The sequence below is a fragment of the Eschrichtius robustus genome, chromosome 3 (assembly GCF_028021215.1).
Source record: "Eschrichtius robustus isolate mEscRob2 chromosome 3, mEscRob2.pri, whole genome shotgun sequence".
Lineage (NCBI taxonomy): Eukaryota > Metazoa > Chordata > Mammalia > Artiodactyla > Eschrichtiidae > Eschrichtius > Eschrichtius robustus.
The window spans coordinates 27,471,620-27,489,397 of record NC_090826.1 but is presented as its reverse complement, the minus strand read 5'-3'; the positions used below and the strand labels follow the sequence as shown (position 1 = coordinate 27,489,397).

Genomic DNA, 17,778 nt, shown 5'->3' with positions numbered 1-17,778 from the left:
GAATATTCCCACCGACCGCGGGCCATTGCCCCCTGGGCTCGCAGACACTAGAGCTCCGGCTTGCCAACCCCCCTAAGCCCCTAGCGCAGCCTCTCCCGGGTGCCTCGGGCAAAGGGGAAGGGTGTTCACCTGCTAGTGCCTTTCCACCCCGCGCGCCGGGGGGGACCTCCTCCCCAGGCCCTACGCCTCCTGGTCCCCCTCCTCCCCCCCGTAGCGTCTGTTCCCTCTCGCGAAGAGTTTGGCGTAGACAGCTAAGGAGCCATCGTGACTGACGGAGGAGCCTAGGAGAGACGAGACAGAGACGGAGACCGAGTGGGGGTGGGGGATCGGGTGGGGACCGGCGCTGAGCCCTTGGGGCCTGGCGGCAGCGGCGGCGGGAAAGAAGTGGGAAGGGTCTCACGCCATTGGGAGAAACTCGTCTGGTTTGGGGCCAGGGCTGGGAGGAGGAGGGTAAGGATGAGAAGAAGCCGGGTCCGGTTATTTAATTTTGAGGATAAATTGCACAAGTAACTCTTGCACCGTTTCTCTACCAACCTCACTTCCCCTCCCCCACCGCAACGGACACAAGCACGCCTACCTCCATCCCGAGATTTTGCCTTAGGGTAGGGGAAGGACAGAACAGAGCCAAACCCGCGGGTTCCCCCACCCCCGCCCCTCCCTCCCTCCCTCCAATTCTTAATCCTGGGTCTACGCACACACACCCTTCTCCTGGGATGGGGTAGGAGGCTGCTGCCACTGGGGCTGGTAAGCATCGCCCCACGCCCCAGATTGCAAGTTCAAAGCCACCACCCAAGATCAGCTCGTAAGAGCCGTGACTTGGGGAACCGCGTCCTTCTTTGGTTACCTTTTCCCAGACAGTATTCTAATTTCCAAACGTGGAAGAGGCGTGTGTGTACGTGTGTGTGTGTGTGTGTGTGCGCGCGCGCGCCTGTGTCTGTGTCAGTATCACTGTGTGTGTGTGCGCGTGTGTGTGTAAGGGGGAGGGTGTATTAATGGGTGCTCTTATAAATGGAAACGAGAGAACAGAACTTAAAAGAAACTGGTCAATTGTAAAACAAACAGGAATAAACAACCCTTTAGATGTAATCTGTGGTTTGTCTGGAGGTGGAGGTGGCGCTGAAGAGGAACACCCGCCCCCTCCCAATATTTTCTCCTTTGCTGCGCCTCCACCCCCAGCATTTGGAGCGGCGGAGAAGCGGCTCCGGAGTGATTAATCCGGGGATAATTCACCCCCCCTCCGCCCCCCGGCGCGAACCCCCCGAAGCGGGATTGGAGCGAGTCATTTCCGAGAGCGCAGCGCGCCTCTCCCCGGCCGGGCGGACACTTGGTTCATTCCAGCCGCAGAAGCTCAGAGCTCCCGCGTACCGGGATTTTTTCCGAGCAGAAAAAAGCTCCAGAGCTCTCCTGACCTCCTTTCTCCTCCACTGCGAGGGGAGCCTCTCCCTCGGCGCTGCCGGCCGCGCCATGCCGCGCTCGCGGGGACGGAAGCAGGGGCGCTGCGGCTGCCCCGCGGGGAGGGCTCGCGCCGAAGCCGGGATTTCGGCGCTTGTGCCGGGCGCCGGGAGCCGCTGGGGCCGTCCGCCGCCGCCGCCGCCGCTGCTGCTGCTGCTGGGCTGGGGGCTGCTCAGCGCCTCGGCCGCCGCGGGTAAGTCCGGCCGCGCCGGGGAACCGGCGGCCGCCGCGCGCCCCACCCGAGCCCCGAGCCCACCCATCCACGACCCGGTCCCTGTCCCTTCCCCCCGCCCTCCGCCTTAACCTCCCGCCCTCCCAAACGCCCACCTTCCTGCTCAGCCTCGCCTCTGCCCCCCTTCTTTCCCCCCCACCCTCACCCTTCCTCCCCGCCACCCTCACCCTCACTGCTACCCACACCCCCAGCCGCAACTTGGCCGGATCCGGCCAGGGGGCCTGGGAGACAGACCATCCCCGCCTGGGGTTGCGGGGCTCCCGGACCGTGGCTTCAGTTTCTTAAGCCTCCCAGCCCCCAAGGTGCCGGGCTTTTCCCAGATAAACTTTCCTGGAGCCCTCCCCGCCTCCCGATCCTGGTTGGCACGCCCGTCCTGGGGGCTGGAGCGGAACGGCGCGCCCCCTCCCCATTTCCGCGTCTGCAGGGTCTGCCCTTCCCTGCCCCCGCCCATTTTTCTCGCAACTGAAGCCCGCGCCCCCGCCGGAGCCGCCCGGAGACTGCGGCCGCCACCCCCCTCCGCAAGTGTCCCCCTCCCTGGGCGCTCTGGGCTGGGAGGGTGGTCAGCTGGGCGGGGGTCCAGAGCACGCCGAGCTGGAGGACTCCGGTGGGGGCTGGAGGGTGCTGAGCGACGGACAGGCGGGGGCGGGGGTTGCGCCCGGGGGCGGGGGAGGGAGTGTCGCCGCCAGGCCCCGCGCCGCCACATTGCCCTCGGTTTCCACTCCGCGCCAAAGTGCCCTTTCCCGCGCCCTGCTGCAGCCGAGCGCCGGGTCTGCGGCAGCGGCGGCGCGGGCGGCGGGACCTGCTCCCGGCGACCGAGTCGGGGAGGGGGACAGACCTGGCGGGTGTGGCGAGTCCCGGAACTTCGCCGATGTGTGGCTGCAGCTTGCGGACCGGGAAGGCACGCGGAGCTTGGAGAAAACCCAGTCCCCACTGGGAACCACTGGCCTCGACTGCTGCCCTCCCGCTTTACTCCCTGCACCCCTCCGAGGCTCAGCTGTAGCCACAGCCTAGAAAGTTCTGTGTCCCCGGGTGGGGACGGGTCCGACGGGCGATGCCTGGGGCCGCATTTTTATTTAGGCTGGAGGCTGACACCCACGGGGGGAGAAAACCCGTAACACCTGCTGCCCAGGCTTTGACTGAGAGCACCTCCGGCCTGGAGCCGTGTAGGGTTTTTTATTTACTTGTTTATTGTTTTTTTAAACCACCGATTGAACCTTTGAAGGCTTGGCCTCAGCCATCCGAGCCTCTAGGTGGTCCCTTTTTGGAAACGGCCACCCTTCCCTGGCGAGCTCTTCTGTCCACTCTGGGCTCCAGCATCTTGTGAGCCGGTCCCCGCAGACCGTGTCGCCAGCTCCTTAGCCGGGAATGTTAGGGCTGCTGGTCGGGAAGGGCGCCCTGAGACAGCCCTAGCTCTCCCATCCCTACTTGACCGGACTTTCTCAGGTTCCCCTAAGAGTCATAGCGGCCGACACCCAGAGAGGGGCGCCCGCGGTGCGCGCGCCTAGGAGCTCAGGCCTCGCGCACACCCACACCCACTGGGTGGCTGCACGGTTCACAACAACGCCGCTGGTCACCAGACTTGCCACATGAGAGGTGGGGGTACCGCTCGTACCGGCTGTCAGGCCTCTCAGATGTGTGTCCAGGAGCGGCCCCTGCTCCGGCTTAGCAGACCTGAGATTGCCCCTAATATGATCCAGCTGGTTTTCTGGCTCGATTTGTCCCTGCCCCTTGGGCATGTCATGCCCCCAGGGAAAGAAGAAGGCCGACTACCGGAGCTTGCACACTGCTGGGCTGTGTTGGAATCCTGCCTTGGAGAGATCGGTTGGCTTGCAGTTCTTTGGTTGGCAGAGAAGTTGGGGGTGGGAGTGCTGAATGGCTTGGGGGAGGGGGTGCTTGCTCTCTGGTGGGCGTGCTCTGGCTTCCCATCCCGCATTTACATGTGCTGTTTGACCTTGCCAGCAGCAGAGATTTGGAAGTGGACTTGGTGACAGATGATGGCAGGATTTGGCACATTAGAGGGGGAAGCACATTTATTTTGTGTTCTCTTCACGCCGTTGACTTTAAAAGATGCTCAGGACTGCTCTGTCTCCCTTCCTTGGCCCAGTGATGACTGGATAAAATGAATATAGGATTTGAAAGGAGAAGCCTCCTTACCTGCCTTCAACTTGGACCCTCACCCCTTCCATCTGTGCCCTCACACTTCCCCCACCCCCAGCCTCCCTAGAGACCTTCCAGCAGTTACCTCCTCCCCCTAGATGATAGATCCATCAGTCTCCTGTCTTTTGTTTTCCCTAAACAACTTAATCTCTAACATAAAACAAGCCAACCAGACTTCTTGGCCCTATTGACCTTTTAGCTCCCATCCCATCTTTCTTTCTCGTTTACAGGTTAACTCTCTTCAGACGAGTCTTGAACTCACTTTCTCTGCGACCATTCACTCCCTGCCGACTGGCTTCTGTCCCCAGGACTGGAACTCTCTAGGAAGGATCACTGATGACCACCTTAATAACGCCAAACCCATCTGCTTTCTCTTTTTTTCTCTTCCTTTACCTCTCTGAACTGTGAACACTTTGGATTACTTCTTTTAAAATTTCTCTTCCTTGGGCTTCCGGCACACTGTGCTTGGCTGATTTTTCTCCTACCTCTTGGCTGTTCCTTCCCAGTTTCTAATAGTAGCACTTATTCCCCTCTTGAAAGTCTGGCTTCCTGCAGTGTTCCATTCCTTATGCTTTTCCTCATTTCCTTTCACTCCTCCCTGGGTGAGCTCATCCAGGCCCATTTCTTCCACTACCACACTCTGAAGCTTCCAGACAGATCTCTCCTGCCAAGATGCTTCTCCCGATATATGTCTATTGGCTTCCTAGCCCACGGAAGCTCTGGATCTAGACAGCCCGTATAACAGGCTGACTCTTGGACATCTTCACATAGATGTTTCCCTTCCAAAGCAAACTCATTAGCTCTGCACCTAACCTCCAGTATCCTCCATGCAGGCTGGTGGTACTGGCAGCCTCCCAGTTACCTAGCTGGGAACCTTAGGATCATACTCAACTCCTTTCTTATCAGGTGGCCATCAAGTTCTGTCAGGTTCATTCTCTCAAATGTCCTCAAACCTGGCTACTTTTCTCCGAATTAAGCAGCTCTGAGCATTGAAAAGACTGTTATGCTTCCCATTTCCTTAATAAGTAATTTAAAATAAAGGCAATATTAAACTGTAAGTATAAGGATTTTTATACTTACAGTTTAAAGTTCTGATTTTTCCCACGCTAACCACTTCATTGCTTTAAAAGAAATCAAATATCAAATTATTTTTAAAAAATTTCTCCCTGCTCTGCTTGTTTTCAGAGGCCTCTTAAAAACTGGAGCACTGACCATACCCAGTGTTTGATGACAGTACTAACTGAATTGTATTCCAAGTAATTATTTATCTGCCTCACGTATTGAACTGTGAGCTTCCTGAGGGCAGGGACAGTGCTTTATTTCTCTTGGCATCCCCAGCACCCAGCTCAGGACCTGGCATAGAATTGGTGGCTGATAGATGGTTGTTAAATCAGCAGATGATTTTTTTTTTTAAAGAGCTCCTGACTTATTTATTTATTTTTTTACTTTATTTATTATTTTGGCTGTGTTGGGTCTTCGTTTATGTGCGAGGACTTCCTCTAGTTGTGGCAAGCGGGGGCCACTCTTCATGGCGGTGCACGGGCCTTTCACTGTCGCGGCCTCTCTTGTTGCGGGGCACAGGCTCCAGACGGGCAGGCTCAGTAGTTGTGGCTCACGGGCCTAGTTGCTCCGCGGCATGTGGGATCTTCCCAGACCAGGGCTCGAACCCGTGTCCCCTGCATTGGCAGGCAGATTCTCAACCACTGTGCCACCAGGGAAGCCCCAGATGATTTTTTAAAATATTTTTTTCTTGGACAGTTTTCTAGGGGCTGATAAGCCTAAAACAAGAGTTTTAGGGATCAAAGAAGCCAGTTGGTTTGCAGAGGTAATGCGACAACAAAGCCACCTGATCCCCAGTTGCTTTCCCTCCAGAACCAAATGTCACAGATTGGTAAGATAGCTCCTTAAGTTCTAGAACCAATACAAGAACAAGCCCTAAGCATTACCCACCCCCCCCACCCCCCCAGGAAAGGCACCAATGTATGGATTTGAATTTCCATATGCAATTGAGCTGTGGGTTTGTGGTTTTAAAAAAGAAACTGACCACAGCAGAGAATGTTGACCATGTCTTGGACTGGTGACAGGGTAGCTTTGTTGAAGGTGAGGCTAGAATGATGTGGAAAGGCACTGGAGAACCAGATTGCCAGGGCTCGGACACTGCAAGGTTTGGGTGTGTCCAGAAGAGTCCAGCAGGTGGCTTCAGCGATACCACCTTGCCTCATGTGTCTCATCTGCCTCTGTTTCATCATCATTGTCACGCCAGCAGGATTTAGGAACTCTGATGGCTCAGCAGAGCCAGATATTCCTTGTTGGAGAACTAGCTGATCTTCAGACCTCCCCAAGGCTCAGGCTACCTGCCTGCAAAAGAGACAAGGCATCCCTGTGTTTTGGGAGGGATTAGAAATCAGAGATGCAACAGGCCCAGCACATACATATTGATTGTGCCCACTGAATGGAAGATGGGGTTGGAACAGGAACACTGAGGACAGAGGACTCGGCCAGGAAGTCTGTGTACCCTCCCAATATCTTCCTCCACTGCTCAGAAAGCTGTCTGGGTACCCAGGGGAGTCACACTAACAGCTGATGTCTGTTGAGTCCTCATCATGTGCTGACAGCAACCCAAGCACTTGCATGTATTAACTCGACCCTCACAGCGACCCAGTGAGGCCAGTAATATTATTCTCCCCATTTTATCCACAAAGAAATAGGTTCAGAGAGGACACATAACTTAGCCACACCACTAGTCAGCCAGAGATTGAGCCCAGGCCTGCCTGACTCCAAACCCTTTACTGGTACCCACCCTGTTATCTGATTTCTAAGGAGGCCGAGCTGGTGCCACCCCTGGAATCCTTCCACACACGCTGCCTGTCTCTGTCCTGCTTTTCCCACTGGGCTGTGCCCATCAGTTATGCTGTGATGCTTTTAGCACTTGAGCCTGGATCTCAACCTTCCAACTCCTCAAGCAGCCATGGTCCATCCATCTCCACCACAGCTCCTGGAGGTGACTACAAAGCTGTCCTTGATTTGCTTCTAGTCTCAGGCACCAGTCTCGACTGGACTCTGCTGTGAACTCTCACAACTCAGGTTGTCAAACTCCTCGTATTGTAAAACTCATCAGGACATATCGGGATTTCTTGTTTAATGAGACAATGTCTGCCTTTATTCCCTAAGGCTCTATGAACTTAGGCGAGCATTGTAGCCCAGATCACAGCACATAGCAGACACTCAATAAACACCCGTTGAAAGGATCAGAGGCAGGTTCTCTGGAGCCCAAGGTTCCCTTTCTCTATGACTGCCCTTTTGGACATTCCCAAGGCAAGGGGCTTGGAGGAGTGGGACGCGATGAAGGGGCATCCCCAGGTGGGAGGCGGCCCTATGTCCTTCTACATATTACTAACGATAGCTCTCCTTTACTGAGTGCTGGCCTAGTGCTTTATAGACATTCCTATTCAATTCTCACAACAATTCAGGTACTATAATATCACATTGGAAGAGACTGAGACTCAGAAATTAAACAATTTGGCCAAGATTATAGAGCAGGTAGGAGAGGAGACAGGATAGAACCTCAGGGCTTCCTGACTCTAGGGCCCATCCTTTTAATTCATGGAAAGCATCTGTCACAGTGCCGGACCTGTCGTTAGCATTCAGTGTATGTTAAATGCTGCCACTACCTCTACTGCTACTACTATTGTCCACTTGCTTTCTGCACCAGCCTCTTAGAATTATAAGAGAAACAGTTCTCATCCTATGCCACTCTAAGATGCCACCAGATGCATCAGCAAGAGTCTTTCCTCTGCTCCTCCCACTGAAAGCACACTCCTTAGAACCTGGCCAACTCACCCACCTATCAGCCCATGTTAGTACACCTCTTCCTAGAGGGATGAAGAGGGCAGACCCTCTAGCTCCCCCTAGAGGTTGGAGAATGTCACTGACTGCCTTCCTTGGGTTTCACTCTGAGTGGGATATGGCCTCCCAATCCCTCCTCTCTGTCTGCTACAGAGATTTTCCAAGGCAACAGGGGAACATCTGGGTGAACCTGAAAATGGAGGGTTACCTCAGAGTTTTCCACCTCACAGAAACACTGTCTCAGGATTCAGCGGCTTTGAATAGAATTCAGCTTCCCGTTGGGCCCACAGAAAGCAAAGGGTAGGCTATGCAATGTGGGTTTCTCAACTTGAAAATAGTGGTGTGGTTCTTAGAGCTCTTTCCTGGTTCTTGTAAGTTAAAAGAAGCATGAAATTCATATTTATTTTCTTTCTGGATGTGGGAGCTCAACCCCCTGGGCTATCTTTTCATACCCCACCTTTAAAGATGAGATTCTTTTTTGGGGGCCTGTACAAATTCAAGACATAATAAGAATGACATACTCTTTTTAGAGCATGCTTTTGATTCCCTACCAATAGATTAAGCATTTTGGAAGTTGTTTGAAAAAAAAGATGAGATTCTGTATCTTTTTTCCCCTTCTCTTCCACCCCAATACACACTTAACTCTTAGATCTCTGGGGTCCTTTGGCTTTCTCATGTAGTTTCACATGACATGAAGAATGGTCATGCCCTGTATACATTAAAAAATGAGAACTTTGGCCAAGCAGGAGATGGGAGGGGAGCGGGCAGGAGATGGGATGGGAGTGGATGGAATGGAATATGATGGGGTGGGATTGGAGAAACAGGATAATTTGAGATGGACTGAGGTGAAGTAGGAAGGAGTGAGTTGGGGTAGGATCAAGCATGGATTGGGATGTATATTGGGATGGAACAGATAGAATGAATTGGGATGGACTGAGATGGACTGAGGTGGGTGGTGGAATGAAATGGAATAGGATTGAGTAAAATATGATGGTTTGAGGTGGAATTGGGAGATATAGAGTGTTCGGGGGATTGACTGGGATAGGACGGAGTGAAGTGGGATAGGATTGGGTCAGAATGGATTGGGATGGGATGGGATGGGATGGGATAAGATGGGATGGGATAAGATGGGATGGGTGGAGTTGGGTTGGGGTAGAGTGGGACAATCGGGATATGGTAGAGTGGAGTGAATGAGTTGTGGTGGGATGGGGTGAGATGGGGGTGAGTTAGGATGTATTGGGGTGGCTTAGGTTGGGTGAATTGGGAGGGGATACTGGGCGATGTAGTGGGATTATATAACCAATTGAGTGGGCATCGTGAGGAAATGGGAAATTAAGGAGGGTACCAGAAACAACCTAACCTGCTTCACCTTATTGTAGCATCTTCATCTTCCTCCCCAGAACTCCTCAGTTCCTCATTTGCCTGAACTGTGAAATTTCTAGCAGATAGAAAGTCCCCATCAGCCGTTGGTTCCACACTGGTGTAGATTCTAAAATGCTGGTGGCTCCAGTCTCTGCTATTAGGGGTCATTCTTCAGGGAGAAATTGGGAGTCCTGTGTGGCCACCACCATGAGCCGTAGCAGAGAAATATGCCAGGCACAAGGCAGGAGCCCCAGTGCAGCCCTTGTCAAGCCCAACATCAGAGAAGGGCACTGTGCCCATCCTGGAGCTAGCGGGGTGGCTGTACCCACAGAAAGCAAAGTTCTGAGTAGTGTAGGGGTTCACCTCTGTGGTCCCCTCTTTTGAGGAGTTTCCCCACTGGAAACTGCCTTTCACTTTCTACCTATTTGTTTCTTATTGTTGGAAAATTTTAAACTGAATTGAGCTCTAAGGAGATGTCAATTCTGCCCTTGAAAATCATCGTTATAAGGAACTCTTGTGATGCTAAAAGTAATGTCTGTGTAGTTAAATTACTGACAGCACCAAGATAACTCTTAGAAACTTATTTGAGAATCTCCCATGTGGTCTGGAGCAGAAAATAAGGCTCATATTGTGGCACGAATAGCCTTCCTCCCTGCCCCTGTCTCATTTATACTCAAGTGCAATTATAATCCAGAAACCTCAAAAAATTATGTGTCCATCTTCTTGGTTTTCAAATAGGCAATAGAGTAAGGTCCATTATTAAGTAGCTACATCTATTTATTGATTGAAAGTAAGCAGGTGTGACAGTTGTAACTTGAAAGGGAGAAAGCAGAAACTTTGAAATAGACCATTTGAGATACAAGCGAATTATCAGAGAATGCATAGGCATTTTGTGCAGAGTGATTGATAACCCTTTCTGAGATGAGCAAGCGTGGTAGAGTCGACTCAGGCCGCGGGAGGTTTGTCTGCGGTTGCTGCCTAACTCCCCAGCCCAGCCTGAGTCTTACCACCTGCTGCCCTCATAACTCCTCCATCGCCATGTCAGGGGTAGGAGTCAAAGGTGGAGAGCGGCTCAGAGACTGGGTGAGGCTTGGTGATGGTGCATGGTGCTTCTGGCACATTACTCGGCAACAGAAAGGAGGTGAAAGTTTAATGATTTATTTCCAGTCCGTGACCAACAAGGACCTACTGTATAGCACAAGGAACTGTGCTCAATATTCTATAATAACCTAAATGGGAAAAGAACTTGAAAAAGAATAGATACATGTATATGTATAACTGAATCACTTTGCTGTACACCTGAAACTAACACAACATTGTTAATCAACTATACTCCAATATAAAATAAAAATTAAAAAATAAAATAAAATAAAATGTTCCTAGCATGAAAACTGCCCCTTCAAGGATGGCATCCCTCCCCCCAGGGGCCTGTGTTGCCCTGCTCTCCTGGCCTTTGTCATTTGTGCAGTCCTAGAAGGGCTGAGCCATGGCAGATTCATAGCTGGAAGGAACACGTTCTGATATATTTGATATGTTTCTTAAAATTTGGCCTGAGAGTCAGGAAACTAGTCTTCCAGCCTTGGTCATGCCTCTACATCTCATTTCTTCTTCCTGGGCCTGACTTCCTTGCCTGTAAAGTGGAGATAATAATACCCACCTTGTCTAGGTAATGCTGAACTTGGCATTATTTAATCAACAAAACAAAAAGGATCCAGAGATTTTAGAGTAGGTCACCAGTGTAAGCCCCATCCAATGGGAGATCCTGCCCAGTGGCCAGGCTGGCTTGGCATGCCAGGGATGCGAATCTCACTACCTTTGCAGACAGCCTGCCTGGCTATGCTTCAGGGCGCAGGGGTAGTGGATGAAGGAGGGTGAATTCACTCAGCTTCCTGGCCCTTATCCATTCTTACCCTCCAAGTGGCTGATCCTGAGAAACTGAAAGGGAGGACACGGACAATTCCCATCCACCGCCCATCAGACATCTGCTGCAGCCTCCTGCCTTCCCACCCACCCACCTACCCTGGGGCTTCATATTCGCTAACACATCCATCCAGGGGACAAGATTTGCCCCGAGGCCTTTTAACTCTAGCAAGATGGAAATTCCCTGTGTTTGAGGACCACTGGGACTCACATCTCCTGTGACATTTTGTTCCAAGAAACATGGAAAGAGGAAAATGTAACAAGGATAGTTTTCCTGGTCATGTGGAAGGCACTGCTGGGTGTTTTTTGGTTTCTGCTTTTTTTTTTTTTTTTTTCTTTGAGCATGACATGGAATTAACCTACCCTCAGATCATGACACTTTATGATCATCTATCTATGAAAGGCTCCTTTCTTGTTTTATTTTTAAAAATTTCCTTCCTTTATCCCCAATCCCAAGGCAATTGTTGCCTTCTCCCATCTGTACCCACTCTAATATATTTTATATATATCTTGAAATATGCATGGATCCTTATAAAATATGTAAAGTTGTTTTGTGTGCATATGTAAATTTACATAAATGATAGTGAACTATAAATTTCATCAAGTGTCTTTTTATTTACTTAGCACTATAGTTTATAGATCTAGCCCTGCTCCTTGTATATGTCTAGTCCTTCACTGCATTATGAGTTGTGCATCCATCCCATTGTATATATCCACTCCCCCTGGGAATAAACCCCTGGCTTGTCTGTAACTCCTCCTGACTACACATGAAGTTCTGAAGAACATCCTTGTGCATTCTCTCTTGGGACCCCGTGTAAGAATAACTCTGGGCTATACAGAGTGGAAGATGGGGATCCCTGAGTTAACATGTTGATTTTCTATGATATGCCATAATATTTTCCAGAACAGCTGAGCTAGGGTTCATTTCCACCAAGAGTGCACCAGAGTTTCTGTCTCCCCGTGTCATCACCAATACCTGATATTGTCCACCTTTCTAATTTTTGCCATTCTGATGAGTTTAAAGCGCCATCTCGTTGTTTTGTTTTATTTTGCACTTCTCTGATGACTAGTAAGTTTGAATATCTCTTATATGCTTGTTAGCTATTTGAGCTTCTCTTTTTGTGAATTGCCTAGTCATATTCTTTTCCTATTTTTAAATTGGATTTCCTGTCTTAATTTAGAAAAATCTGGGTTTGATTTTCAGGAGTTCCTTTTATATTCCAGGTATGCCCTCTGTCAGTTTTAGAGATTACAGATAACTTCTCCCAATCTTTCGTCTGTCTGTTTTGTTTATGATGTCTTTCTTTGGGCAGAGATGCTTCATTTTGAGGTAGTCAGATTCATCAATGTTTTGTGGAAGGCAGAAGTTGAGATATACGGGTGCCCTGATGAGCTAAGGGGCAGGGTGGGCTCCCAAGCCCACCTGAGCCCATCCTTCTCCAGGGCTGACTCTCTGTATGGAGGGCTTTGAGCAGTCCCAAAGCCTTCCTGTCCATACTGGGACCCCAGTTCCTATAGGAGGTCTTTCTTCTGGCTCAAGGCACTGTGTTTTAGAAGGTGCCAGTTAAACTACAAATAAATTACTGGATGGGTGCCACACTTAAAGAATGTGAGGGTTTGCTTAGCCCTTCAGCAGGCGTTTATAGAGAACCTGTGCTGGGCCTGAGCTCTCAGATGCGTTGGGGACCATAGACAAGTTTCAAAGATAAGGGTCCATAAGAGAGACAGCTGCCCACATATTCATAGCAGCATTAGTCATGATATCCAAAAGGTGGAAATAACCCAAGTGTCTACTGATGGATAAATGGATAAACAAAATGTGGCATCTACATACAGTGGAATATTATTCCACCTTAAAAAGGAAGGAGATTCTACATTGTACAACTTGGATAAGCCTTGAAGACATTATGTTAAGTGAAATAAGCCAGTCACAAAAGAACAAATACCGTATGGTTCCAGTTATATGAAGTACCCAGAGTAGTCAGATCCACGGAGACAGAAAGTAGAATGGTGGTCGCTGGGGCTGGGGGTTGGGGGATTGAAGGGAATGGGGGGTTGTTTTTTTAATGAATAGAGTTTCAGTTTTGCAAGATGAAAAGGGTTCTGGAGATGGATGGTGGTGGTGGTTGCACAACAATGTGAAGTACCTTAACGCCATTGAACTGTACACTTAAAAATGCTTAACGTGGTCACTTTTAGGTGATATATATTTTGCCACAGGTAGAAAAAAAGAGGGGTAACTATGCAGACTCCAGGGGTCAGGGAAGTCTCCTAGAGCAAGTGATGTTTAGGCTGAGACTCGCAGGATAGATAGCAGAGGGCAGATGAAGAGAGGCAGCAGGGGGAAGGATTCCAACAATGGAAACATACCTGTACAGGCCCATGGCTGGGTGGAAGTGAGGCATGTTCAAGGTCTGGAAGTAGCTCAGTGTGACGAATAAAGGCAATGAAGAGTCTAGAGGGTTTGGAGCAGGGGTGTGGCCCCATCAGCTTGGTTGGCTGGTGCAGGTCTTCAAGGAATGCGGTGATGATGAGGGCAGGGTGTGGACCAGGGCACTGCTGGGGAAGGCAGGTCTTGGTGCCCCTTGGGGAGAGGTCAGCAAGGAGGGGATGAGGGCATCCTCTTCCTTCCTCATTTTTTTTACCCTGTTCCCCACCTTCCCAGAGAGGGTAAAACATCCACAGAACTGTCAAAAGTCCATGAAACCCACGTAATAACCTGTGGATTGTAAATCACAGTTCTGTTAATCCTGCCTCAGTGAGAACATCCCACAACTTTCTGCAAGAAAGAAAGTTCAAATAGTTAATCTACCTGCTCGGGGATGCCTCCACAGGCCGTTTCAGCATCCCATCTCCTGGGGAGACCTGCTGTACTCTATCTTGTCCAGGTCGTGTGCGCCCCTCCACATTTTGGTCATTCTGCGTCCCCTGGTCCACCTCCTCTCCTCTTCTGACCTCTCCAGTTATCTCCTGCCCCTTTCCTTTCCTGCTCCCTCCTTTCCCCAGTCCTGTTATTTTCCTGACACCAAGACTCTTCATTCTCATTGCAGAGTCACCCTTCCCCCACCCCCAGCCTCACCATCGGTTTAAGCCTCCTCCTGACCTTTGACCTTGTTGCCTCCACCCCCTCCTCACCTAGGACCTGCCCCCTCCATGGCCTTTCCTTTAGACAGGCTTCAGCCCACCAGCTCTGTCAGCAAGGAGGATTTTCAGGGCTTTTAGCTGCTCCCATCTGCTTAGGACCAGTGGGGCTGGGTCCTTTGAACATTCACTGAGCACCCAATGCAGTGGCCCTGGCCTGGGGGTCAGGGATACAAATACCATCTAAAACCAAGTGCCTTCCTCAAGGACAGTTACAGGCTCCTAAAGGCCCAGGAAACTCTGAGAATAGAGGAGGGGGAGGGGCAGCAGGGCAAGCTTCACCTAGGGGTGTAAGCAGGCTCTTCAAGAGTGAGCAGGCGTCCTTCGGAGGAGGATAATATGGGGGTAGGAGGTCCTCGGTAGAGGGAGTGGCCTGGACAAAGGCTTGAGGCAGGAAGCTGTGTCGGGGGATGTCAAGTTTGCATGCCCCTCCATCAGCATCATTATCATGGAAGCTGGAATTGGTCCTTTAGGGAACACTCAGGAGATGCTGAGAGCTGTACTTTCCCCTCCCTAAACCTTGTGGCAGTCCTAAGAAGGTGATGATTTTGCAGTTGAGGAAACTGAGATTTAAGGAGATTAAGTTACTCGCCCAAGACTAGACAACAGGGAGGGAAAGAGCCTGGATTTAAACCTGGTCTGATTCTGGCACCCACAGACTTAACAACCACTGTTGTACCCAGGTTTCTCAGTTACAAATGTAGATACCCAGACCCTCCCTGGATCTTCTGAATCGGAGTATCTCGGAGCAGGGTGTGGAAACTACATCCCTAATAAGTTCCTGTTATTATTATTATGCACATTAAGTCTGTCTAGGAACCTCTTAGGCAAACAGCTCCCTACGCCTGAAGGTGGAGCCCAGAGGAGATGGGCCTTCAGCCATCCACTCCTCTGCAATGACTGTGGCCTTGACCTCACCCAGGAGTCGACAGAGGAAGGCCTTCCTGCTCCCCCTCCCCACTCCTTTCCTCTCAGCTCTGCCCTGGGGGAACTGGGACCCCGGAGGTGACCAGATTAGTGCTGCTGAGATTCGGTGGCCCCCAAGAAGAGGCTGGGGAAGCATACTAGCCCCACAGGCCTGCATCCCATACCTGAACTGCTCAGCACACCTAACAAAAGGCCTGTTGGTCAGGGTGGGCCTGACAGCTCTGAGCTCCTGATTTACCACGTCCTTCCACCAGGCCCTGATTTGTTAGGCGAGAAAGCAGGGCACTCAGGGGAGTCTTATCCGCAACTTCCTTGTGCACTAACTCCTATTATTCCAGATTTAATACTTGAAGAGCGGACACAAAGCACTGAAGTGCCATTTTCCTGGGGCCTGTTGGTGGGAGCCAGCTGTATTTTAGGACAGAGGCGAAGCAGGCAGGGTAGGGCGGGGTGGCCAGTCGTGGTCAGGGTCAGGGCAGACGGGGAGGGCTCCCAAGGGTGAGGCCAAGGCGTCCAGGTTTGTTCCTGGCTGGGGGAGGACTCAGTGGCCAGGGGAGGGGCTCTAGCCCAGTGGATGGACATTTAGGGAGTCCGTGGTCCCTGTGAGGAGCCAAGGACTCTGCAGAGAAACCGAGGCAAAGGGCCAGTTATGCAAATAAGGATGCTAAGACAGGAAGTACAGAAGCACAGAGACTCTGGGAGGCCAGGGGGTCGGGGGGAAGGGGGTGGAGGGGGTCATTCATTCATTCATTCATTTGGCCAAGTGTTTCTTGGGTTTCAGGAAGTCGGGTAGGGACTATTAAATGAGTGCCCTGAGAGAGAAAGATTTCATGATCAGATGAATTTGGGAATCACTAGACCTCTGGTTTCCGAAGCGTGGTCCAAGGCTTTGCCAGGAAGCTTCATAGAATTGCAGCTTCACTGTCCTGCCTGTAAAGGTCTATGTTTGCCTGACTCTCAGCATGCAGCTTTCCTACCCCTTGTCCACATAAATCTGTGCCCCACTGACAAGCGTTTGGGTTCTTTTATTCACCGCTGTGTCCCCAGCACCTAGGACCGTGCCTGGAGCATGGTAGACGCTCAGTCAATATTGATTGAATGCATGAATGCTCACCAGGTGGTTGTCAGGTCCAACTGAACACCCTGGAAGCTGCTTTCTGAGCCGCAGAGACACAAAGCAGATTTCCTTTCTGTTTTCTGTTGCTGTATCAGATACAGCTGATGTCCTAAGGTGAAGAATTGCTGAGAGGCTTGGGCAAGGGGGTGGTGGAAATTTTTGATGCAGAGCAGTGGGATAGCTGCTTTGTGCCAGCCTGCGTTTCGGGAAGATCCTGATGTTGCTGGAATCTTTTGAGTTGGAAGCCATTGTTAGAAGTCAGTTTTTTGAGAAGTGTTAGCCATTAACACCTTAGTAAAAAAAAAATGAACTGATCAGTCTGGAGCGATTAGGGTCAGGTAAGGTGGTAAAGGGTAGATCTGTGTGTATCTGGACCCACCCAATGTCCCCAGGCCTCAGATTTTGAACCTAGAAGTTAATCTGACCCAACCTTGTTCCTCTCTTTTCTCTTGATCCGGCTCCTGTTGGCCTCTCCCACTCAGCTCGGTCCTGGTGCGTCCTTCCTCTGGCTCTGTGCCGGCCTGAACCACAGGCTCCATCTGGGACTGTTCTCATCTCTGGGGCAGGCTCATCCACTCATCCTCACGAACAACCGTGTTTCCTACATCACAGAAAAATTGACACTAAAGGAAACAACTGCATGAACCTTGCCGCTGAATTTGGGTAGGAAAGCCCCAAGGATACTGTGCCCTGCGCTACCCAGGAACGTTGCTGCTGTAACTGGCTAGTTGGCGTCCCTGCTTCCCATGTCTCTAACCCCTCCCTCCTCTGTTTCCTTTCCGTTAGCCCAGAAACACACTTCGTTTTCGTCTTAAAAACACACTAAACACCACCCCCTTCCTTGACTCTGCACCTGCTTTTGACTGTCACCCCGTCTCTCTCCTTCCTTTGCTGGTCTGGCTTCCTGAGAGAGTGTGTCTGCCTATGTACTTCTCAACCCCTGACATCTGGCTTCCACACACCCCACTCCGGCGGAAGTGCTCCAGCCCAGGGCACCGCATGGCTTCCTATTTTCCAAATCCAAGCCTCTCTCTCCGCTTCTAGACCTTTCTCGGTCTTTCCACAGCCTGCCTCTTGCCCTTCCATCTGCCTCCTCCCCTCCTCAGCATCTGACACTGCTCATCATTTCCTCCCATTTAAAATTTGCTGTCATATTGGTGTTCCCAGGCCTTAGCTGACCTCTCTTTTTATTCTACATTCATTTCTTCCCGTGGCTTTATGCCACTGTCCAAATGCTGATAATCTCCACATCCCACATTTAGGTGAAGACCTTGCCTCTGAACTCCAGAGCCACATACCACCCAGCCAATCCATGGCCCCGCACTCAGCATGCCATCTACTGAATTCTTCCTTTCTGTTGTCACCTGTGTCACGCCCCTTGCCCCCAGCAGTCTCACCATCCCGTATCCTTTTGTGTCTCACCTCCATGCATCTTCCTAAGCCAGAAGCCTGGGCATCGTCCTTGAATTCCACCCCTACCCATTCCCTCTCACTAGTCAGATCTTGTGGATTCTACCTCCCAGATAGCTCTCCAGCCTCCCCGCAGTCTCACTAGTGCTGCTGAGGCTCAGGCCTCAATCTTTGCTCCTGGACACTTGGGACCCAGCATTCTGGCCTTGACAGT

General features: G+C 51.0%; 1 protein-coding gene across 2 annotated transcripts in view; it reads left to right on the top strand.

Moving 5' to 3' along the window:
• Window positions 1–1,464: 1,464 nt before the first annotated feature.
• Window positions 1,465–17,778, top strand: part of CSMD2 (CUB and Sushi multiple domains 2) — a 645,193-nt gene continuing 628,879 nt past the window's right edge. For both annotated transcript variants that reach the window (XM_068537861.1, XM_068537860.1), the window contains exon 1: window positions 1,465–1,645. In XM_068537861.1, coding sequence (XP_068393962.1) covers window positions 1,465–1,645 — 181 coding nt within the window. The remainder of the gene's footprint in view (window positions 1,646–17,778) is intronic.